The sequence below is a fragment of the Ctenopharyngodon idella genome, chromosome 10 (assembly GCF_019924925.1).
Source record: "Ctenopharyngodon idella isolate HZGC_01 chromosome 10, HZGC01, whole genome shotgun sequence".
Lineage (NCBI taxonomy): Eukaryota > Metazoa > Chordata > Actinopteri > Cypriniformes > Xenocyprididae > Ctenopharyngodon > Ctenopharyngodon idella.
Genome location: NC_067229.1, coordinates 39,463,269 through 39,488,236, shown reverse-complemented (window position 1 = coordinate 39,488,236; position 24,968 = coordinate 39,463,269). Strand labels below are relative to the sequence as shown.

At 35.8% G+C, this 24,968-nt stretch overlaps 2 protein-coding genes across 2 annotated transcripts in view; both read right to left on the bottom strand.

Annotated features, from left to right (window-relative positions):
* Positions 1 to 384: 384 nt before the first annotated feature.
* On the bottom strand, positions 385 to 6,138 carry si:ch211-266i6.3 (cytoskeleton-associated protein 2). The gene is made up of 7 exons (XM_051910926.1): positions 5,971 to 6,138; positions 4,862 to 4,928; positions 3,901 to 4,724; positions 2,700 to 3,033; positions 2,515 to 2,575; positions 2,064 to 2,376; positions 385 to 1,674 (listed from the first exon to the last, which is right to left on the bottom strand). The coding sequence occupies exons 2-7, from the start codon at positions 4,880 to 4,882 to the stop codon at positions 1,386 to 1,388; spliced, it is 1,842 nt and encodes a 613-aa protein (XP_051766886.1). The 5' UTR covers positions 4,883 to 4,928; positions 5,971 to 6,138; the 3' UTR covers positions 385 to 1,385.
* Positions 6,139 to 10,068: 3,930 nt separating this feature from the next.
* The window catches only part of lhfpl6 (LHFPL tetraspan subfamily member 6), a 35,655-nt gene continuing 20,755 nt past the window's right edge, over positions 10,069 to 24,968 (bottom strand). Inside the window, exons 3-4 of the mRNA XM_051910985.1 lie at positions 12,218 to 12,316; positions 10,069 to 10,786 (exon numbers count right to left, since the gene is read on the bottom strand). Coding sequence (XP_051766945.1) covers positions 10,668 to 10,786; positions 12,218 to 12,316 — 218 coding nt within the window. The 3' untranslated portion in view covers positions 10,069 to 10,667. The remainder of the gene's footprint in view (positions 10,787 to 12,217; positions 12,317 to 24,968) is intronic.

The following is a 24,968-nucleotide window of genomic DNA, read 5'->3' as shown; positions in this document are numbered from 1 at the left end:
CTCGCGCAACGCGAGTTCAAATTCTCAGCCAATCAGCGGGCGCTTACAGGAAGAAATTGGCGGCAGTTAGGGAGGAACCGTGAAAATTCAAAATAATATTTTTTTTTTATGAGCAATATTAAAGTAATAGCTCTTCCAAACACGAAAAGATTGTAATTTACTCAGATATTATTTTATGATTTACAAAAGGAAAAGTACAGTCACCATTTACTTTCATTTACTTTTTCATATAATAAACGTGAATGGTGACTGAAACTGTACTCCTGCAGGTCTCCATTTGTAATTCACAAGTCAACACTAGTGAATAAACTACATGTGTCATTTTGAACAAATAAACCCTTTACATGCATCAGAAGTGAAAATGATAATAATGACACTAAAGAATTTATTACACTTAAATATTCTTTATTAAGATGCTTTAGGTTTATGTGCAGTGATCAAAAGAATGGTTAAAATACAGTGAATCCTCTTCTTGCCTTTAAAAAGACATGGTCTTAGTGTGGGTTTAATTGTTTAGATACTTAAAATGATTAATGACTTTACTGTACATTCAAAAAACAAACATTTAAAAGTGAGAAAATGAACAGCTGAACAATAACAATTGCAGCACTGACAGCATCTTAAACATCTTGAAGAGAAATTACATAAGTGAAGTGAAAGGCAACACATTCTTTGGTTTGTTCATTTTTTGATACTGTTCAAAACAAATCCTACTTTTTCCAACCATGTCCATTTTTCCCCCCAAACTTCCAGAATGAACAAAGCAGTGTTTAGTTAAAATGTTACAAATACAGGAATTGCTCTATATATACACACACACACACTGCATGAGCCTTGTTAGCATAGAAGAAACTTTATAAATCAAATTGTCCTAAAAGGGATAGTTCACCCAAAATGAAAATTGTGTCATCATTTACTCACCCCCATGTTGTTCCAAACCTGTATGAGTTTCTTTCTTCTGCTGAACACAAAAGAAGATATTTTAAAGAATGTTGGTAACCAGACAGTTGACGACACCCACTGTAGGAAAAATAATACTATGGAACTCAATGGGTGCCATCAACTGTTTGGTTACCCACATTCTTTAAAATATCTTCTTTTGTGTTCAACGGAAGAAATAAACTCATACAGGTTTGGAACACCACAAGGTTGAGTAAATGATGACAAAATTTATTTTGACAAATTAATTTTTGGTTGAACTATCCTTTTAAACCGTTAAGCTATTGCAGTTAACAGATTACTCCAAGTAGCAGCCAAATGCAACAAACACTTAAATATTAAAATAAAGCATTTTTAATAGTGTCACATAGAATACTTCAAATGTAGGTGTTATGTATGCATTTTCAATTTGAAAGTGACATCAGTGTTGTATCAGCTTATATTGTTTAACTGCATACTTTTTCTAAGTCTCCAGGCTGATCAGGCAGGTCTTCCAGTAGTGCTGGGTTTTTTCTGTAGATGTAAGCACTTGCATCTGCATCATCCATCTGTACCAGCTCAGCCAATGAGGAGACGCAAGTGTCATGGTCATTCAGCATACCTGGCAGACGAGAGGACTTACGCTGGATTCGCGTTGATCGTCGCACAGGTGTCAGAAACTTGAGGTCTTTGATGGTGCTTTTGCGTCGCGAGCCACTGGCCGGTACAGTTTCGCAATCGATTCTTTTTTTCACACTAAAAGGACATGACGAGAAACCCAAATTAATATTTAAACATCATAAGGCCCGTTCACATCAAGGATAAGTATAACAATAATTATAAAGTTTTAATAATCATTCTAATTCTGTGACAACACAGCTATAATGTTAACAACACAAAGGGATGCTATCAGAATGTTGTTTTTTTTCAGCTGATGAATGATAAAAACATTGACAGCCAATTAGAATCTACCCCACTTTAAAGATTACAAGCATTTAAAGTGGCAGACAGCATAACCGCAGCAACCGCGCTTTAAATAACCAGAACAATATTGTTTGTTGGTGTATAGTTATCAAGCTTGTTTTGAATGGGCCATTACAAATAAATACATTTTTTTCCAAAGAATTTAATTACCCCAAACTCACCTTTGCAGATATGGAGTTGTTTTCACATTGTATTTCACAATGGATGCTCCTGCCATCTCTGGAGTGGCACTCCTCATCTCCTCATCACTGTCATCTTCACTCTCAAATGGCTTTTTCTCCTTAGCCTCCTGATCATCATCCTCATTCTTTATGCCAGCCATCTTAGTGTCTTCTGTAATGTCACTCTCTGGGTCTTCCTCATCCCCCAGTTCTTCCTCTTCCAGAATTTCAAACACTTTATCCATTTCATGCTCCTCCACTTGCTCTTCAATTCTTTCCTCTGCCAATGCATCAGCTTTGTCAGCATTTATGTCTGTTGAGGATTTGCAAAAACATGAGCAATTTATTAAAAAAAAAAAAAAAAATCACAACCAAAAATTGGTTTATTCTAATGAATACTAATGTAGTATTCATTTGCAATTATGGCATAAAGAATACGCATGAGACTAACCATCTTCACATGATGAGGGTGTCTCCATTGCCTCCAATTTATCACACAAGTTCATCACCAACTGCAAAACAGAAATTACAGTTATGAAATGACAATACACATGATCGAGAAATATATATACACATGTATATTGTGTGTGTGTGTGTGTGTGTGTGTGACAAATAAGGCTCTCTTATGGTTCTTACCGACTCCATCCTTATCTCTGGGTCGACTGGCAGATCCATATCACTGTTGTCCAGCAAGTCTAATGTGGTATTCATAATTTTGTTTGATCCGCTAGAATACACTGGTTTATTGTCAGGGACTTTACTATCATCAGTTTTGTTGTTGGTCTTCAATGCAGGGGTTGGTTTTACAGCCTCAGTCTGGATGACAGGCACAGACTGGGCACTAATTGTTGCTTTGGGTGCAGTTTTAGGCTGTGGAGCTGGTTTTTGTGAAAAGGTTGCTGACTTTTCTGAGATTGGAGGCCTCTTTAGAGTCTTTCCCTTAGATGCCAGCCACTCTGCAAGCTTTGCTCTGAAAGCAGAATATAAATGAAACATTAGGCAACCACATCAATATATCCTCATATCAGTGCACTGTCACACTTGTAGGTAAAACTGATCAGGTTATGCATGCAGGTTATGACTGAAGATTCTAAAATACACAACCGTTCAAAAGTTTGGTGTAGGTAAGGTAATTTTTTTTTGTATCAATTTACAATAAGATTCATTTGTTAACATTAGTTAATGTATTAACTAACATGAAATAACCATGAGAAATAAATTTTTTACTGTATGTTTTAATCTTTGTTAATGTTAATCAAAATACAGTCGTTCATTGTTTGTTCATGTTAATTCAGAGTGTATTAACTAATGTTAACAAATACAACTCTTGATTTTAATAATGTATTAGTACATTTTTTTTTATGTTTTTTGAAAGAAGTATCTTATGCTGACCAAGGCTGCATTTATTTGATCAAAAAATAATTACAATTTAAAATACCATTTCTATTTTAATACATTTTACAATGCAATTTATCCCTGTGATAGCTAAGATTAATTTTCAGCAGCCATTATCCAGTTTTCAGTGCCACATGATCCTTCAGAAATGGTTCTAATATGTTGATTTGGTGCTCAAGAAATGTTTCTTGGGCACATTTTCTTATTATCTCCGTTTAAAACAGCACAGCTTAATATATTTCTGTAAACCATGATACAGTTTTATCAGGGTTTATTTGCAATAGAAATATTTTGTAACATTGTAAATATCTCCATAATACTGTCACTTATGATTAATTTAATGTATTCTTCCAGAATAAAATTAATTACTTCTTTTAAATTATACGCCTAATAATCTTACTGACCACAACTTTTCAATGGCAGTAGCCTATATACTACTCACCTTCTCTCTTCAGCCGTCTCCATTTGCACTTTGTAGTGGCTGATTGTACTTGTGACAGGTCTGCGGACATTCTGTTCAGTGGTGGCCGGTTTTGGTTTCGCCACTTGCACCGCCATCTCTTTCTTCTTTGAAATGATGGGTCTGCTGGTGGCCGAGCGCCCTGTAGCTAGAGGAGCTGGCCTGGGAGGAACACCAAGCCGTGGGGCACCTGCTTGAGAGATGGAGCCTGGGACCTTTTGAGGTATCTGTTTATGAGAAACTGACTTCTGGACTGGTTTTTCAGTGGCATTCAATGGGACATCAGAAATAGATTTCGTTCTAGATGACAAAGAGTTGACTCTGGGTTTAATGGATGCCGGCAGGGAAGTAACAGACTTGGACCGGACTTTCGGCAATTCAGGTTTTGGTTTGGTCGCGTCCGGTTTTGAAATCCGGTTTTCTGTGGTCTTCGCATCACCACTGGGTTTTCTGAAACAATCGATTTTAGACTGTATCACACGGCCCTTATACGTACCAGGTTTGGATTTCTGAATGGCAGAGACAGTAGAAGGTGGTTTTTGAATTTCTTCCACAAGCTTTCTGTGTCTTACAGTCTGCTGCGTACGGAAGGCCTGGCTTAGTGTGTTGCGCTTAGTAGGATCAGCATCATTAGTTTTGGTCTTCGGTCTAACATCCTTTTCCTTCTCTCTTTTTCCAGAGTTATCCTCCTTAAGATCATTCTTTGACTGAAGAGGTGCCGATTTACATACCACTCTTTGTTTTGATACAATACTGCTGACTTGTTTTTTTGGACCACACACAGGTTTAGTGTTTTCCTTGTTACTCTGAATAGTAGTAATAAAAGGGCAAAATTAAGCAAACTACATTTCATGTATACAGACATCTTTTACACATGTGCATGTGAGAAATAATGTCCTAAATCTATGAAAGAGCTAGTCTGCTTTGAAAAATGCAATGATACCTTTCTCACCACCGACTCCATTTTGTGCACCAGTGCAAGGGCAGTTCTTCAAAGATGATGATCTTCCCTGCAAAACATCACATTGTTATAATGGTCAAACAAGCAAAACAAGAAAAGATGTCTCAACATTACCTGCCTATTGTTTTCCATTTACAGTTCGATACCTCCCTCTCTCTGTATGTATGTATGTGTGTGTGTGTGTGTATACATAAAAGCACTGTAATTTTAGTTTTCATTTTTATTATTTTTTTAATTTTTTTAATTAGGACAATAACAACACTGGTGTAATTATGTGTGTGTACATATATATATATTGTATAATTATAATTTATGTATATATATATATATATATATTGCATAATTATAATTTTTGACGGGGTTGACACATCAAAACACACACACACACACACACACACACACACACATATATATATATATATATATATATATATATATATATATATATATATAACCTTTCATCAATGTTGTCCTAAAACCTTCTTCTTATGACAACTTAGTTCTTAGGACAACCTGATTAACTTAACTTCAAATGTTGAATACTGTGTATGTATATGTATGTGCATATATATATATATATATATATATTTTATATAAAATATATTATATAGTATACATATGTGTGTGTGTGTGTTGAGGTGTCAACGTGTAGTAATAACTGTACAATATGTAATTATACAATACATAATTGTTTGGGACTTCCATTTTAACCAAACACCCCAAAACTGCAAATATGCAAAATACACTAGTCTGAATTTGTTCCTTAATGAAGTGAATGCTAGATTTGTCAATATTTATGACTAATATTTGACATATCAGATATCATTTTTTAAATCTGACGACGCTAGGTAAGAGAAAAACATTTTATTAGAAAATGGAAACAGGGGGTTGCGACCAGACATAACGTTATATGAATACCTATTAACATGTCGAACAGATTAACTGCTAAAAAATAATTACCGGCTTTCTAGCAGTATTAACGTTACTAAAGAAACAGCAAGGAGTCATTGTTATTCTACCACGCTTCAAAAAGATCCAAATCATGTGAGTACAAAACATTGATAACGGTTGACAAAACAACATCTACTTACGTTAACTAAGGCTTCTTGAATCAGTCAGGCAAAACAAGTCAAGTATAAGAAGATCTCAGTCAAAAACTGAATTACAGTGCACGCTTTTTCAAACAGATTTGAGTTCAGCGCGCGAGCTGTCGGATTAGGGATGACCGTTTGTGAGTCACTCTAGCCGACGAATCGTATTGTCTGCTTCTGATCACGTGATAAAAATCGAGTCGGCCCCACCTCTTTTACGAAAACTGGGTGCTGCTTGTTTTGAACCAAAATAAAATTCCTCTAGCAACTGCTCAGTGTTTTGGACGAATCCAGTTGCCCTAAATTCCAGTCTAATGAGATTAACGTTTAATGAAATGTATTTTAAATAAAAAGGTGCTTTTATGAAAACAAAAACTGTCGATATTTAGAAACAATTGTTCTATCCCGTAGTTGAAATTCAAATAAATTGCTCAGAATCGATATCCTTTAAGGTAAATACTAATTTACATACGATCATATACATTAGACTCTCACAAACAAATAAGCCCGACTAAATTTGCCTGAATGATTGGCTATCGTTGCGATAATAGTTTATATATAGCCTCCTTTTGGAGGCCGATTGCTGCCTGAATCGATCATCAACATCTTTTGTTTGCGATAGCCTAGTGATGTTGCATCGGTTTATGTGTATGATTACACGATTGTTCTGTGAACGACTGGCAATCAACGTACTTTCCGGGTGTAAAAACTTTTAAAGGGTGTAAAAAGGTCTCTTAGGTCTCTTTTTTCTTACTTTTGTATACAGCTAGGTTTCGTGTAAATTTACTTCGTGTTCATTGTTTTTTTTTTTTTTGTTTTTTTTTTTTTTTAAATAAACCAACTTTTAACATTATGAAATTGTTTGTAATTATTTTATATTTTTAAAGAATGGTTTAGTATATGTGGTACATGTAAAAGTAATTGTAACAGCTTTCTCTAGCCCTCGGATAATTTTTTTTTCCAAGGGTCACTTTGGAGCTCCAAGTGGCCATTTTTGAAAAAGGCAGAGAAAAAGCTTGCAGGAACCTCTTTTTTTTTGTTATATCATTCTGAAACTTGAAACATGACTTGTGGCTTTGGATCCAGTGTATTTCTAGTCGGGCATTTTTTATTATTTTTTTTAATAATAAAAAGATGTTATGCAAAAAACATTTTCATTCCATTAAACTTCAGCTTGTCTAACTTTTTATTTTGAGAACTTTGAGAATAAAGCTCAATTTGTCTTCAAAACCATGCTAAATGATTTAGAAAAGACAACCATTTGAGTCCAAGCATGTCGTTTTCCTTGTTTGGGGCTCAAAAAGGGGTGCGCTTCAAAAGGTTAATTCGGTTGATGAAAGATGTTAAGTAAATTGTGTTCATGGTTTTTGTTAGTCAAATAACACGCGCAAGGACAAATCCAACATGGTGGATGTAAACATGTCTTCGAATATATTTATACTACACACCTGCATACCTACTTGATTGAGAAGTTTGGACATTCACAGTTCATGTGTTGTACTTGTGATCCACATGGGGCAAGTGCATGAAAATCACATTCAGCCACTAGATGGCAGAAGATTCCACAATCTTAATGCTGTAAACCAGCTCTACGCACAACCCATTTAAACAGTATGACTATGAAATGTGCATTCATTTGAGTGTGTGATAACGAGTAAATAAGGAGCTTATAGCTGTAAGGCTATGACTCCAACTGTGACCTCAAATTGCTTCCCTCGAGGGTTCCACTTTAATTAATGCAATATTTAATTCATGAGACATTCTGCTGACTGCATGATTATGTGAGGTCTGTCACACACGTATGGTCATTTCTGCCCTTTATTCATTTTAAATAAAGAAGGGCAACTAATTTTCCTTGTCTGTAATTGTGTGTCTGGACTCATTTTGGGACCAAAAGAAACTGGTTGGATAATCAAGCATAATCAACATTTCGGTTATTCTGTTTAAGTGGACATGGGCTGTGAAAAGCATTGTTTTCTGTTATGCGCAATATATATATATATATATATATATATATATATATATATATTTAAATATTATTCAGTCCCGATGTTACAAGAGAGAAAAAATCCTAAAAATGAAACAGGGCTAACAGTTTTTCACCTTTAAATTTGGAAACATCTTTATTTAGAGTAGCCCTTTAAACTTAACATATGGCACTTATGACAACCATATGGCTCTACACTTCAAGCCAAAAACAAAATCAACCATTCCCTGTTCTGTATTTAATCTACACCAACACTAAACCTTGCCACATACTACCAGACAACTTCTGTGAGGGATAATAGAATTGCTACCTTCATGTCTCTTGTATAGCACTTCAGACTTGCTCTCTTTTGTTTAATAAACCTTGATTCTTAAAGTCACCATGAAATCAAAATTGACATTTTTTTAATGGAATATTGCAGTAAAATGATATCATTATATTACTGAATAAATTATCCATGCACAGCATTATTTTTTTTTAATTCATGTATCCTCGTAATCTTCAATCCAAATAATTTCCGCACTTGCAGCAACATGTCTTCTCGTGTTTACCTGTTTACCCGAGGGCAGGACACCCTTTCACTCACATGAGATCACAGCCATGATCACAGCAACAGCAAACCACAATGATTCAGTCAGTTCCCAATGGACAATATCAAGTCCCGCCCAACATTTTTTCTTGTTTGTAAAGCCGTTTCACTCGGATATATGTCACAATAGGGAATAAAAGACTTTGCAACTTCTATTTCCTGTTGACTTTAAGGCTGGAATACAAAACGTGACTTTTGCCCAGATTTTTGCCCCGATGTACAGTCTATACTAGTTGCTGAAAATCAGAGCCAAGCTGCTGATATTGGGCAGTCAGACTTCAAAAGCAGTGCAGTGCATGATGGGCACAGACTCCGATTCTTTAGCTTCAGACTATGAATTTGTCCAGTCGGAGGTTTCATGTTTTGAGCTGATTTTTGAACATATTTTCAATTGTCATGCATCTTCTAGCAACAAAGACACATGTTTCTGCTTGAGTTTGTTTTGTTCAGAAAAACTTTAATGTTAGTTTGTGATCCTCAGTCGTTTAGTGTATGATGCTTAGTTTTTCTCTGTAACCTTTTACAAAGTCGGCAAGTGTATGATGCCTAGTATGTTAAAATTTGAACAGATTTTAATAGTGCGTTCCAGCCTTCAGTTATCGATTGTTGAGAAAATGACCTCAGATAAGTTCATTATTATCATTAAGGCTAGTTTACACTGAGAACGATAACTATAAATATAACTAGAATGATAACTATATTGCTTATCATAAGCAAAGGCTTTAAATGCTTAAGCTCATTAAAGCCAGATGGATTCAGGAATGGGTCTAATAGGTGAAGGATCAATAGAACATGGACCATAGTGAGAGTGTCCAACAACAAAACTATTGCGGTAAGAAGAAATCACAGAGCAGTGGTGAAATGAGCTTAATACATATAGACAGCTTGTTTTCCCTAAAGTCTGCCAGATTCTGCTCATCTTTGCTGAACTTGTGTAAAAAAACTGGCAAAGCAATACATTTGTCAAAACTCCACCATGTGTGACATTGATTTTCTGTTGCCTTACATTTACTGCAGCTCTCCACCATTGGCCTGTTCTTCTCACTGACAGGTTTAGCTTAATCAAGGAGGAAACTGTTTGAACCTTTCCTCCCTTCAGTCAAGTGTTAAACCAGGGGGAGGTTTGATGAGATGCTGTGATTATCAGTAACAGTTCATCTTACTCAGGCAGGCATATGCATTTCTAAAACAACAGCTGACTGCAGTGTGTGCGAGACGGTTTGCTGATAGTGCTAAATGGGAACAGCAGATCGTCAATAACTTCTGATCAGCCTTTACATCTTCCCGCAGTGTGGATCCCTGCAGTTTCGCATTCCAACGGCGAATTCTTCAGCACTGCATCACCCTGTCGGAAATTAACACTAGGCAATCCATCATTCGAAAAGAGAAAGATACATGCAGGTTAAAAATACACAGATCATGCAGATAAGAAATGACGTTTACTGAGTCTCTGTTTAAGGTTTAAATAAAAGGCATTAAAAAAACACAAATACACTAAAACGAATGATTTATGCTCAACGACTGAGTTTAAATCACAGTATTTATTTACAAATACAGTGAAATATAATGGACATTTATGCATGTGTTATATAAAAGTTGTAAATAACAAACAAAGATCATATCAGACAATATATCGTCAAACATACAATTAGCAAATACACAGTCCGTTTGACATGTATGTTATTGCAGCGGAGACATTTAAGGCAATAACATGACAAATGAATATATAATATAGAATAGGTTATTATTATATCACAATGTACTAAAACGCAACAACTTAACTCACCAAGAATACTGTTCTTACACAAACACAACAGATAAATGAGAGTAATACAGTAGGTCCTTTTGAACACAAAAGGTCAAAAGTCAATAGGTCGTTTGACATTGCTTTTTAATCACTTTTAAATGCAAAAGATTCCAATGGAGGTCAAAGGTCAGTCACAGAAAAAATCTCAAGTGGGTACTGCCTTGGAAAGGTCAGCATTCAGTCATGTCTCCTTGTATATGAGGAGTGTTAGGGAAGCGCACTGGATGTAGAAGCTCTCTGAATCAAAGAATGAAAGTCATGCCCATATATGTGGTGTTCATAGTTTCCTCTACTGTTGGTTTGTGTTCACATGTTTAGTAAGGGTAGTGTTTCTGCTTCTTCCCTGCAAAACATGCCATCCACGTGCACAGCAGCATGGCCACCACAGCCCCAGCCCCGGTGCAATAATAGGCCCATCCGATCTCACAAGAACCTGGAAGAAACATAAACCAGATATTCAATAGATTTCTGAAGGATCATGTGACGCTGAAGACTGGAGTAGTGGCTGATGAAAATTCAGCTTTACATCACAGAAATAAATTGCATTTTAAAGTATATTGAAATAGAAAACCATTGTTTTAAATTGTAATAATATTTCACAATATTACTGTTATTTTCTGTATTTTTGATCAAATAAATGCAGGTTTGATGAGCATAAGAGACTTCTTTCTTTTCTTTCTTATAATTTTGAAATTTGTTTGGGGTTGGAAAAATTTTTAGACCTTAAGGCTGCATTTATCAAAAAAACAGAAATATTGTCAAATGTTATTACAATTTAAAATAAATGTTTTCTATTTCAATATATATATAATATATATAATATATATAATATATATATATATATATATATATATATATATATATATATATATATATTAAAGGTACAATATGTAAGATTTTTGGATTAAAATATCCAACCCCTATCCTAACCCTAACCACTAGAATAATGTTATATATTTTGTTGACTTGTGTACTTACATTATCCCAAATGTTTCCAAGAATGTTTAAATCCAGAAAAATAAGCAATTTTAACGAGGACCCGAACCGTGTCTGTGCGTTGCCTATCAATGACATCATACCCGCGTTACCCTCGGTTTTATTTTGTAGAAACCATGGAAACAGAATAAAGATGCTTTAATATATTATGTGTTTTATTAGACAGTTGATCAACTGTTTGGATGCATTTATCGACAGAAAACGAATAATTGTTATATAGCTCAACACAGCAAGTCTTATTGTTTAAATCCCACTTTTCTTGATTTACCGTGAATACCATGTTTTACCCTGCCTAATAAATAAATCTTTAATACATTAGCTCATCCATGAATATGATTTCTGCCTGCGTCCCGTCAGATTCTTCTCCACCAGCTGTAGACGTGAAGACAACACCTCCCATGATTCCGCGAAATCAAAGCATCATCAAGCTACACCTTTGTTTTGAATAAACGACCTCTAGAGGCGAAAATTACATATTGTGCCTTTAAAATGTAATTTATTCCTGTGATGGCAAAGCTGAATTTTCAGCAGCCATTCCTTCAGTTTTCAGTGTCACATGATCTTCTGAAATCATTCTAATATGCTGATTTGGTGCTCATGAAACATTTATCATTATCAATGTGGAAAACATTCGTGCTGCTTAATATTTTTGTGGAAAACTATATATTAAACTATATATATATATATAAACTATATAATCTTACTGACCCCAAACGTTTAAATGGTAGTGTATATAAATTGTAATAAGTCTCATAAAATGTAGATTGATATCTACTATTTTAAAATTCCAATATTGGTACACCCCTAGTTTGCATTTTAAGCCTAAATTAAAATCTTTTTTTCTGTCTCAATATATATTCCAACGTACCAAGATCGAACTGGTCAGAACTGTTGCTGCAAGTCTGTCTGACCTCTTCACTGTCCCACCCTAAAGGGTACAGGGCACATCCAGATCCGATCAGCAGCCCTGCAGAGAGAGAAAACACACTATGAATACAAAGAGACCCAAAAGTACACAAGAAGTAGAACTTTAAGACATGACTAAGAGAGCTCACATAGTTCCCCGCTATGCGAGGAGGAGAGCTTGATATCTCTTTAAAAATAGATGATAGCCATGAAAGCCATGATAGCTTCACACATTTTGTCATCGGTCTGAAAAGCTATTATTTGTTTTACTGCAAACAACGCAGGATCATTAGCTTGTTTTTTTTTCTCCATTTGACACAGATACTCTATCACACGCAAATGCAAACACACACCTCCGCAGAGACGATAAAGCACAAATCTTGTTTTGATCTGGGCTCAAGATCCAAACAGCAATGAAAATATGATAATGAATGCAGCAAGTAGCTTATTTATAAACGAGCTTCTTGGGAATTATTTCATATTTCCCCTTTTATGTTCTTACCAATTCAGCAAAAATAAACAGGCATGTAATTCCCATAAGAAATATATAAAACTGTAGTTTCAATGTGGCTCCTCCTCTCCAGTGAGCTCTAAATCATTACCAGAATGTTTCCTAATAAAAAAAACATCTGCAAACAGTGCCTTCATCTATCACGATGCCTTCTATTATGGTTGCTAGTGTCAGGCTCTTTCATATATATATTATATATATAGATAGATAGATAGATAGATAGAGAGAGAGAGAGAGAGAGAGAGAGAGAGAGAGAAATTGCAGTGACTTTGCCGTGTCTAACAGTGCGCATGGAACACATATTTAGCAGCTAGTGCTGTTGTTTGCATACTATGTGTGTCATGTAATGTTTGGTTCTCTTTGTGTCTGGTTACAAATGATGGGTGTGTGATCATCTCAAGTTGTCTTTGCCGAGCAGTTGTTGTCTGAGATAATGAAAGGACAGAGGACTGAACACAAAGAACACTCCCACACTGCCGTGCAAGCTAAAGCCCAGTAACAAAGTTTATTTTTGGAATGAAGCACTTTCATTTGGACTTACTTTGATGTCATGGCTATTCTTTGATATAAAAAAGCCTAGATTCCGGCATTAGTATCCCAGTTCTGTAGGAATCGCTCCTTGTTAGACGTTTCAAAACTCGTCTTTAAAATTCTTTAAATGTCTTCTTTTCCCTGCATCCATTCAAGCAGGCCTGAAAATCCATTACATTGAGTCAGGCACTTATAAAAATGACATTCTACTTCAGAGTTCAAAACTGCAAACTGGAATACAGAGGGAAAGGAAATAAGCTTTTACGTGCTTTCACTTTTTCTCTGGGGCAATCAGAGAAGTTATGAATGAGTAATCGATAAGGTGATATTGGGCAAGTTATTATGTGTATTCGAGAGCATGAAAAGAATGCAGACTTATGCAGAAATTAACTTTACGGATTGCAGCGGCATATTCATTTGATTCAGGCACGTGGTCGAGCACGTACAGCGAGGTTTCTAAAGTTGCGAGTGAAACCTTGACCAAGACAAAAATGGACTGTTGCAGTACTGTGTGAAACAAGGAGGTCCTTTCGTCACAGGAAAGGTGAGGAAAAATTGACAGTGATAAAGTGAACAGTAGGGACGAAGAGCTGCACCCTCAGAATCTGAAAAAAGCAGCTTGTTGGCCTGCAGTGGGCTTCTGGTAGCAATGTGTTTTCAAAGTCATATTACCACTAGCATCGGGAAAGTTCTTAAAGGGGTGGTTGATTATGATTTCACTTTTTAATTTTAGTTGCTGTTAGAGCATAAACAACATCTGCAAAGTTTCGACGCTCAAAGTTCAATGCGAAGGGAGATATTTTCTTTTAAAGAATTCGCATTTTACGCCAGAATGCTTCACAAACGAGGATCAATTCAATGCTGGATTTGCACAAAAAATTAACATGCTAGTCGGTGAGTTCAATCAACTCCACAGCAACTACATAAATTTATCCACTAACGGTTCAGAAACATCCAGTTGCATTCTAAAAGTTGTAACTTCTTCCTGAGTCCCTCCATCAGTGTCCGACTCCAGTTTGAACAATGTAAAGCTGAACACTGTTACTGACAATCGTCATTTTGGCTGCGTGAGATTCTCCAGCTTTGTTGTTGTTAAGCAACCGAAGCTGATAAAGCTCTGCCCTCTTTTGGAAAGCAGCTCATTTGCATTTAAAGGCACACACAAAAACGCTGTGTTTTTGTGTGTAAATGATCTGTAGGGTATTTTGAGCTGAAACTTCACAGAAACATTCTGGGGACACCAGAGACTTATATTACATCTTGTAAAAGGGGCATTATAGGTCCCCTTTAAATAGTATGAAGTGCATAGTTCATATTCAGTGTAATCTAGGGATGTGCCCGAAGCCGAATACCTTATTCAGAAAGGCATGTAGAATGTGTTATTTCCTTTCCGAAATCAGTATTTGGCTTCGGGCACATCCCTAGTGCATACTAATTAAAGTTCATGCTAATCAAAGTGTGTGAACTAAAAAAATAAAAGTGCTCTAGAAAACTAGTGTACACTTCATATGTACTACAAAACATTATGCACTAGGTAATGTTTGCTACAAATATGTACTACACAACTAGACTGAACTAGGTATTATGCACTACAAAACAAGTTTGCACTAAAATTAGCATATATTTGATACAGTGCACAGCAAAACTAGTACGCACTAAGTAGCATTCACTATAAAAATGTACTAGACAACTAGACTGAACCAGACACTATGCATTACAAATGTATCATATACTAAGTAGAGTGCACAACAAAAAATAGTATGCATTAGTAAGTCGACATTGAAAAATAACTATGAATAAACTAATATGCACTAGGTAGTGTGCATGAAATTGTGTGCACTATAAAATCCGACTAGTCGCAGTTGTGCATGTGAGTAATGTTTACCGGATCTGAATAGATTTAACAGCAGCAGAGCAGATTCTGAGGAACCCAAAATGAATTTTGCTTTAACTTGAAAGAAAAAAAAATGGATCTAAGGAACAAAGTGAAGAAAATAGTGGAAAGTTTGACTCATTAGATAATGATCTCATGAAATGGCATGCGTGTGTTTACTTCATATGTGTTCAAATAACAGGATGAAAAGGGCAACCATTATGTATACAGGGAAAAGTCTCTCATCTGCAGCTGCTATACATTGTGAGGAAATCAAGTATAAAGATGCATCAGAAAAGTGTGTGTGTGAAAGAGAAGCATAGGAGAACAGAATCCTGCATAGGAGACACTACTTCTGAGCATCTCGTCTCTAAGGATTCTCATGTTGCTCACATATAAAGATCAAGCTCTAACCCGAAACCCATAATCCTGTTTTAAACCCTCATCTAAACATAATGCTCTGCCAGCATGGAGAGTGGCAGGGTTTTGAATTTTCAATCAGCTTTCAAAAACAGTGATCAACTTCAATCATCTCACTCTCATGTCACCTGCGTTGCCAATACTTGGGCTTTCAGAACCCTGAAATGGAATGAGTAGGTTTATATCAAGTGGATTAGTATTAGTTAATGATTGTCATGTAAGAAATATGGGTTTACCTCATCATGGATCCATTTTTTTTATTTGAGAGAAAACCTTTTAATTTAGCAACTGATGAAGAATTTATACATTTATTAGAAATAATATTTTTCTAAATTTCGAGATCTCTCACCACAGATTCATTTAAAAAAAAAAAAAAAAAAAAGATTTTAATTTATTAACTAACTAGCTATGTTTCCATCCAAAGTTGGGAATTTAACTTGTGTGCAAAATTGGAAAATCACATAAAACATTTGCGAAAAAAGCAGCATTTGCATCCCATGTATTCAAGAGAACAAAATCATCACTTCCTGGAAAATTGGTGCAAAATATCTGTAATAAAAATGGAAGTTGCTGCAATCGGGGGAGAAACTGTGGCTCTTTTTTCCTACATCATAAGTGATTTGCGTCTCAGAGAGCGTAAACGAAACGCAATAAAAGCTGTCATGTTATCTTGTGTTCAGATGCTGGTGTTTGGGATATGTTGTTATCATGTGAGACAGTTCAGGGAGGTCATTATACCAAATCATTCTGATGATTTTTTGGCTCAGGCTTTTGAGAATGACCAAACCAACATTTGAGATTTTGTGAAATTGGTTCACTGGTTAGTCCAGATATCCAATCACATCCACTGTTGAGGCAAAGTCATGTGAGTTTTTTGTTGTGTATCGATGGATTTATTCTGTAAATGTGTTTCCATCGTAGTTTATGCGTATGTATTCTTATTGGATAACAAAAATGTATCCACCTCAACTGAGCGCATACATTTTTTATATGCATTTTTAAAATTTATGTTCATCTTGGCATTTCTATCCATTGTTTTTTTTATGTGATATCCCTATATGCACATAAAAATAGGTGGATGGAAACATAGCTACTGATAAAGAATGTAGACATTTATTAGAAAATAATAATAATGATAACAATAATAAATATTTAAATATTTAGAAATGTAATATAAGCTACATTAACAATCTATAATTCTAACTAAGAAAAAATATACACATAATTCATTCCATATAGTAACAAAACATAACTTGGCTAGTTAAAAAGGACGAGGGTCTGCAAACCCTGATAGGGGAAAACAATGGAGTAGGTTGTTTTCTAGAGGTGTAATAACTGTAGTTATTGTGCAACACAGCAGATGGTCTACTGTCAACACTACAGTGCTCACCAAGCCTGACAACACCTCAGGAAGTGAGAGCGCCAAGACACGGTCTTCAATGTAGACAGGACAGCTGAGACAACTGTCTTATCACTAAGAGAAACACCTCTGATTGCTACTTACGCAAGCTCTCCTCAGTAAGTGCACATAGATAGGACCTTCATACAGTATCTGTATGAAGTGTTTTTCACCAGGAACAAGACATGCTGTGTAGGAAGAGACAGCAGTGCAGTTGCAACCTTCAAGATCTTGCATAATCTGAAAGGAATGACTTGAACTTCACATTTCACATACAATCCTAAAGATTTGCTCTCTGGAACACGTGGGTATCAGTCACTCATGGATTCAGTAAACACTCCAGTACACAATGATAAGACATATCTCTCATCCCGACAGCCGACAACAGTCTCAAAGCATTCCACTTTCATCTCCACTGCAATCAGTCACCCCATCCTCTCTGTCGATTCAAAGTCTTTAGTGAAAAGAGAGGCTATCACATCAAAGAAGTACGGAAATGAAGGTCTGTTGCCATGTTGCCATGTTCATTTTTCATGACCCTTCTTGAGACTGGACCACAGAGGGAAAAACAGGGAAAATTCCTTTTTTAAAAGTCCATTTCAAAAATTTAAGAACCTTTAATAATAATAATAATTTTATATTATATTATATACAATTAATTTTTTCAACCCTGTGGCTATGCTAATTGAGCCATGACAAAAATTCTTTTTTAAAAGTACATTTTATGATTTTAAAAAGTCCTCAAATCAATCAATCAATCAATCAAATCAAGCAAGTATTATTATTATTATTGCCTGCAAAACATTATTATTTTATTTTTGAATTTAAAGGTAACTTTTTTTGTTCAAAATTGACACAATTTAAATAATGAGTCAATACATCATCATTCCTTCTTCCAAAACGTGTTTTTTTCTTACCCTGATTCACTATGGTAAGCCTATTATAAGCGTTTATATTATAGACCTTTTGGAATGGTTATCACGGACAATTGCACACATACGTCACTCGCCTGTGCGTGTCTCGTAATATCTGTAAATAGAGAAAAGTTGCTCCGGCTTCTTGCGGATGCGTGATGAGTAAGGTATTTTACTGAACAGATAAACTGCCATATGCAGCTCTCTAATAGAGTTCCTCGTAAAGCATTATCTATTATGAAGGGTTATATTCATCCGCACAGTCACACAGAGCCGAAGCACAACCAAAACAATATTCTTCTGCAAAATGCATGCAGTTTTGTTTTTTAACCGCTAGAGGGCCAAAAATTAGTGTACCTTTGAGAAATATGCTTTTGCAACCAGTCTTTAAAAGGATTAGTTCACTTCAGAATTAAAATTTCTTGATAATTTATTCACCCCCATGTCATCCAAGATGTTTATGTCTTTCTTTCTCCAGTCGAAAAGAAATTAAGGTTTTTGAGCAAAACATTCCAGGATTTTTCTCCATTTAGTGGACTTCAACAGCTACCAACGGGTTGAAGGTCCAAATTGCAGTTTCAATGCAGCTTCAAAGGGCTCTACACGATCCCAGCTGAGGAATAAGGGTCTTATGTAGCGAAACGACCTGTCATTTTCTAAAAAAAAAACTAAAAAATATATACTTTTTAACCACAAATACATGCAAGGTCACGCGTGACATAGCTGGAAGTAGCAAGCAGGTGTTTACAAAGAAAATGTGCAAAGACTAAGTCAAACGGCCTTTACAAAAAAGGTAAAACAATGATGTTGGACGATTTAAGTTGGAGGAGCATTTATGGTTAAAAAGTATATAATTGTTTTTTTGTTTTTTAGAAAATAACCGATTGTTTTGCTAGATAAGACACTTATTCCTCGTCTGGGATCGTGTAGAGCCCTTTGAAGCTGCACTGAAACTGCAATTTGGACCTTCAGCCCGTTGGTAGCCATTGAAGTCCACTATATGAAGAAAAATCCTGGAAAGTTTTCTCAAAAACCTTAATTTCTTTTCGAGTGAAGAAAGAAAGACATAAACATCTTGGATGATATGGGGGTGAGTAAATTATCAGGAAATTTGAATTCTGAAGTGAACTAATCCTTTAAATTTAACTAATCCCTTAATTTACAACCAGTGTGTAATTACATTACAAAGTCAATATTTCTCAAACAAAAATACTTATTTTGTCAAATTATGCCACATGCTAGCCAAGATTAAAAATGTATGTAAAATCTTAGGACACACAAACACAGGTTTGTGTGAAGTTTCTTCAGAAGCAATCAGTCTTCAAATTTTTGATAATGCCACTATCATTGATCATGCTCTGCCCTTTCCATACAGTTTGGCACAGGGCAGATGAACAATGTCAGACATCTAGCATCTCACTTTGATGCTGGCATAAATCTGCCCCTCTTTATTAAAAAGACTTGGCAGGCTGTGATCGCTTCTGATTGAGAAAAAACCCAGCTGGTCCTCATTCTAATGTTGAAAGCAATCATTCCTCAGAACTGGAGTGCACTGTCCTGACATAACCATCATTTTCATGGAAGGGAGGTATTCAGATGGTGCTAGTGCGCCTTATAGGCTTTGGGATATTTTATCAGAGCTCTTTCCTGACCTAGATGTCTGGCTCCAAGCCTGCACTCTTGCTCTCTCCTGCCCACCCACTCACATTCCCTCTATGCTTCTCAGAAAAATAAGCATCTCCAAGGCCAGGGAGGATGAAGAATTGTGTTACGCTGGCTTAAAGATGAGCCTCTTGGCCTGATCATTTGTTAAGTGCTCAGATATACTTTGGACTGTATACTAGACTAGACAATCCTCTTCCGTATTGATAAATATCTCTGCTGACTTGAAGATACACCAATATATATTTACTACTGCTAACGCAAGCATCACATTTGTCATTGCTTATACGCTTATACTTTGGGTTAGTGGTTATAATCAGTGTTATTATAGTATTATTTATATACCATTATAGGATTTATTAATATTTCAATTAGTATTAATATAAGAAGAAAGTCAATTACACCTAGGATGGCTTGAGGGCGAGTAAAGATTGGAGTAATTTTCATTTTAAAGTGAGCTACATTCTACGCCTTCCCTATTCAACTTAAGGAAAAAGCTTCACTGACCCAACGCGAGTTTACACTTCTTCGTAACTTGAATACGGAAGGCGGTTTGGTGGAAGCTAGATATTTTACTTCATAACTTGTTAAATATGGATTTTTTTTAGACAAACGCATCGCTTTGCTTAAGAAGGCCTTTATAACCCCCTGAGTCGTGTGGAGTACATTTATGATGGATGGATGTAGATGGAGACACTTTCTTCAGCTCAGACTCGTTGATACCACTCACTGCGATTATAAAGCTCGGATGAGTCAGGATATTTATTAATATAACTCCGATTGTGTTCATTGGGGAAGAAGAAAGTCATATACACCTAGGATGGCTTGAGGGTGAGTAAAGTTTGGGGTAATTTTTATTTGAAAGTGAACAAATCCTTTAATTTACGTTTAATTTTTGGTAATGTTGCCAAGGCAACATTTTTAATTTCTAATTAAGTTAAAGTTTTTTGATCTAATATTTTATTTTATTTAAGCATTAACTAACAAAACGATGTTTAATAGATTAGTTAATAATAACAATACTGGTTTAAACCAACCAGTAACCAAAGAATTACATTTCAACCACAAATTGAATGATTATAATAATTAAATATTCTAATACTAAAATTAATCTGCAGTCATATTTGCGAAAATGGCCCATGTCCAAAAGCTTGCAAAAAGAATGGCTCTCAATCTGATCTGTTCATCTTAGACATAACATTTTTCTAATATATTATTTTAATACAATTAATTGGTGCTAAATTCCAATCCTATTAATATCATAATGGATATTTGGTCTGTATAACAAAGTTATTTCAGAAGACTTTAATGACTGCCGAAGTGTTCAAATTCAGCAGCTGCAAAAACAGCCTGACGATTAGCAATACTACTGTTGCCACTCTCAGGAGGGAGTGTCAGGTTAAAGATGAAAGTCAAAGATGAAAGGTCATGACAAACGGGTCAACGTGAGGTTTGCGAGTTTAGACAAAGTCCACTCACGTTCTCATAAGCAAACACTTCTGAGGGATGATGAGGCTCCAGGCCGGGTGCCACGTTAATCAGCAGAGCCTACTGAGAAACACAAGAAGATATTTTGTGGAACATTTCAATTGTTTTTGCCAATGTAATGAAAGTCAGTGGGGTCTAAAACAACTTTGAACCCCACTGACTTGGGGAAATTTCATTTTTGCATGCTATCCATTTAATGCCCAAATAAAAAGAACTGCAATCACATTGCAATGTTGCCTAAGTTTATTTTGCCACAAAATCATTAAGAATATAATTTGGTGGAATACAACAACTCTCTCTGGCTAATGAAATAGACCTGAAACAGAGGCATTTCTTGGCTTTAGTGTCCCTCATTTAGACTCATGAAAATGGAGCCCTGAAGGCTTTGTTTGACCAACCTTGGTCTCCATATTCAAGCATCCCCTCTTGTCATTAACATCAGTGTGTGACATCTTGGCTAGAAGATCTGATCACAGATGGCTCCATTATAGCAGCATATGGTGGAAAATCATATCCACACAGACCAAAGCCAACTCAAACCTGAAATTAAGAGCCTTTTGAGAATGACGCAACATTTCTATTCCACACCATCTTCCTGTTAAATATTACAGAACGAGTTTTCGTTTCAAGTTTGGTCAGTCCAATCGAGTTGCTCCTTCCACAGATTATTTGCATTAAACTGGAAATTGTGTCATCATCTACCTGACCTCAAATCATTTAAAATTCATTTGACTTTAAACCAATCGATCTCTTCAAACCCTAAAGGAAATTAATTTTTTTTCATATTGCTTCTAAAAGTATGCATTTTGATTATTTGACCAAGTATTTTCTAAAGCCAGAGGACTTTCCTAGACCACCCACAAACACTTGAACAGGATTTAGGATTAAATAGGGAAAACTAAGGCATTGTTGTCCTAACCCGCACACTACCTGGGTGTTTTGAGACAAGAAAGTAGAAAGCCTTCATAAACAGGTTATGATCTGAAGTGCTTCTAGAGTCTTGCTTTCAGCACCCCAATGATTTCACTAGTTTCAACATAACATTCTTGCAGATGTTGAGTGTTGCTTTTCTTTTTAACCCTAGAGAGAATGGGAAGTTTATTGAGTTTGGTTGAAGTCAACATTGGAAACATCTGGATGCAGTTACAACACCGTACATTCCCACACAGAGGAGACGACGTCATTCAGGAACCAGCAGGAGAGAGTTGAGAAAAAGAACCGATGGGAGGAACCTTCCCAAAAGACCCACAACTTCTATCAATACCAGATGTTAAATGACAGTCGAGAGGTTCTCAGAAGAAGAACAAAGTTTCATTGTTCTAGTAGAAGCTCTAGAAGTGTGTCATCAATATCAAGTGACTAAGATAGTATCTGAGGCGTACTTTATGTAAGAGCTGTAAATAAACTTCACTCATTACCCATGAAGCTTGTATGTTAAAGGGATAGTTCACCCAAAAATAAAAGTCTGGGCATCATTTACTCAACCTCATGGCGTTACAAACCTGTAATGTTTGTATGTGAAACATAAAAGATATTGTTAATAAAATTCATAAAAGAATGTTTTTGTCCATACAATGAAAGTTGAGAGGATCCTAAACAACTTTGGACCCCAATGACTTTTACAGTATGGAGAAAAAACACACATACATTTAAAGGTTAGTAAAAGTAATAGATGATAGAATTTATATATTTGAGTGAACTATCCCTTATGAGCTGTATACGTTTCATTTTAACATTAATAGGTACTAATTACCAAACAAAATTGCAAAAATAATGACTTTCCAAACAGGTTTCACCCATCTGCTATTGGTCAGCCAAACTGATAGCTCTGCCCAAAGTCATGCCATTGATTGAGCCAATGTTGCTGTTGTCAGGCAGGTTAGGCTGCAAAAACAAACAAAGCAATGTTTTGAATTTGCCAGTTCACACTTTTTTGTTGGAATCAACCTACAAATTGCTTAATTATAGCTATCTCTACATATTAAGACAGGATTTTAACACCTTAAATGAAAGTCAACGTTTAATTCAAATCAAATTCAGTTCACTTTAAATGTTCCCTGCCTTCTACTTTGTTGAAATTGGATCTTAATAGCTCACATGTAAGGTTTCTGCCATGCAGAAAAAGTCTGGACCCTTTTAATATTTCTCTCCCTTTCAAGATGTCATTTAAAATAGAAAAGGCGCTTTGATCATGGAAGAGCAGTGGAGCAGGAATCTGAAGGGTAAAAAAAAGACAGGAACGAATGACATCAAAGAAAGTTATGGAAAACATGTAAAGGTGGATAGGAGGTGTGAAAATCACCCCCAGTATCATACTAATGAAAAATGCCAGTGTGAAGCAAGGTCCCACATTAGGAAAGAGAGGAGTAATTTACTCTTCATCACAATCGGTACCTACTAAAAGGAGAGAAAAAGTGAATTCAAGGTCACTGCCTAAAAGACATGCATCACAAGTAGAGTCATCATCATCTTGGATGTGGGAAAGAAAATCCCAGTTAAGCTCAGAGGAAATGGAATGCTGTGGGATGATATCAAGACACCCTAATACAATTCCGCTTTCTCTTTCCCCTGTGTAATATTCAAGATTTGATACTCTGCTATAATAATAATGAAAAAAATAATAAAAAAAATCTCAGCTATATAGCAATAGATGGTGAATTGGATATATTTTGTATTCCAGTTTATAAAACCAGTGATATTTTTGCCAAATGAAATCAGAAAATAATAACATGCATAGCTATAGTGAAATAAACAGACCCAGAGGTTTCCATCAGAAACATTAGTGAAGACGTGAACATCGACTTCAAAGATACGCCAAAGGTTGATGATGCAAATAGAGAGTGAAAAGAGGAAAAGAAAATGAATTTTTAAGGGAAACAGTGATAGATGATATTAAAATGAGATATATCGGGGGAGGGGAGTTTGACACAGAGTGTCACATGTTATTCTGAAGGATAAAGGTCTTCAGAATAAACGATAAACTAGATTCTTAAATTTTTGGAAGCCACTATTCACTGCTACTCTCTTGGTTTTTATCACGTCGCTAGGTGGAGGCTGAGGTGTTCTGGCTGGTTACAATACAATACAGAACAAAAAACAAAATGTACAAATTTATAAATAATTTAAAACTACATTTGTGATTTAAGCAGCATGATTTGAAGAATCATTCTGTAGCACAAATTAGGTATTAGTTATGTGTCAAAGTGTAATGCTTATTGTTAAAGGTTTGTTAAAATCCATAACCCTGAGTATGAGCAATAAGTCCAAGCAAGCACCACTAAAAAGATGCAAAATGCGCACACACCTACTGACAGAAAACCCTGGTTACAAATCATGGAAAGACTGCCAACTAGAAAATTAAATCTCTAGTTTATAGTCCACTGCTCATGTGAAGAATTGGGGTGTGTGTGTGTGTGTGTGTGTGTGTGTGTGTGTGTGTGTGTGTGTGTGTGTGCAAAAATCGTCCATCACAGGTCGTCCTACGCTGTCACATTGTGCTGTGACAGCTGTACCAGGAGTTCAAAGAACAGACTATGACTTCTTGTCATCCCCCCGAGACTATGATACCTTCCCTGCTCTAGACCACAAAATAAATCAAACAAACAAAACCGCTCTTTACTATGTCTCTATACATTTTTATCAGCACAAAGAACCATGCATGCCCTCTTACAGGTCACAGTGGCACTGGGGTCAAGAGTGATTATCTTCCTATTGATCTGTCCCATCATGATCAATACTGTGTCCTTTTCTTCAGCTTGAGAAGGTGACCGTGACTCTTTTTTTCCCCCTAGTGAGCTACAACCAGAAAGTAAAACAGTGGAACTATTAAAATAGGCTCTCAAACAAGCAAGTCAAATAGGCTCTCAAACAATTGGTGAAGACAGAAATTTAAAAAAGCACAATGCTTTGATACAA

Excerpts from the sequence above, each read along its gene's own strand:
- si:ch211-266i6.3 (XM_051910926.1), bottom strand. The coding sequence starts at position 4,882 with ATGGAGTCGGTGGTGAGAAAG. Across the intron at positions 4,725-4,861 it reads TGGAGTCGGTGGTGAGAAAG|AGTAACAAGGAAAACACTAA; the intron begins GTATCATTGCAT and ends ACTACTATTCAG. Across the intron at positions 3,034-3,900 it reads GAGACGGCTGAAGAGAGAAG|AGCAAAGCTTGCAGAGTGGC; the intron begins GTGAGTAGTATA and ends TTCTGCTTTCAG.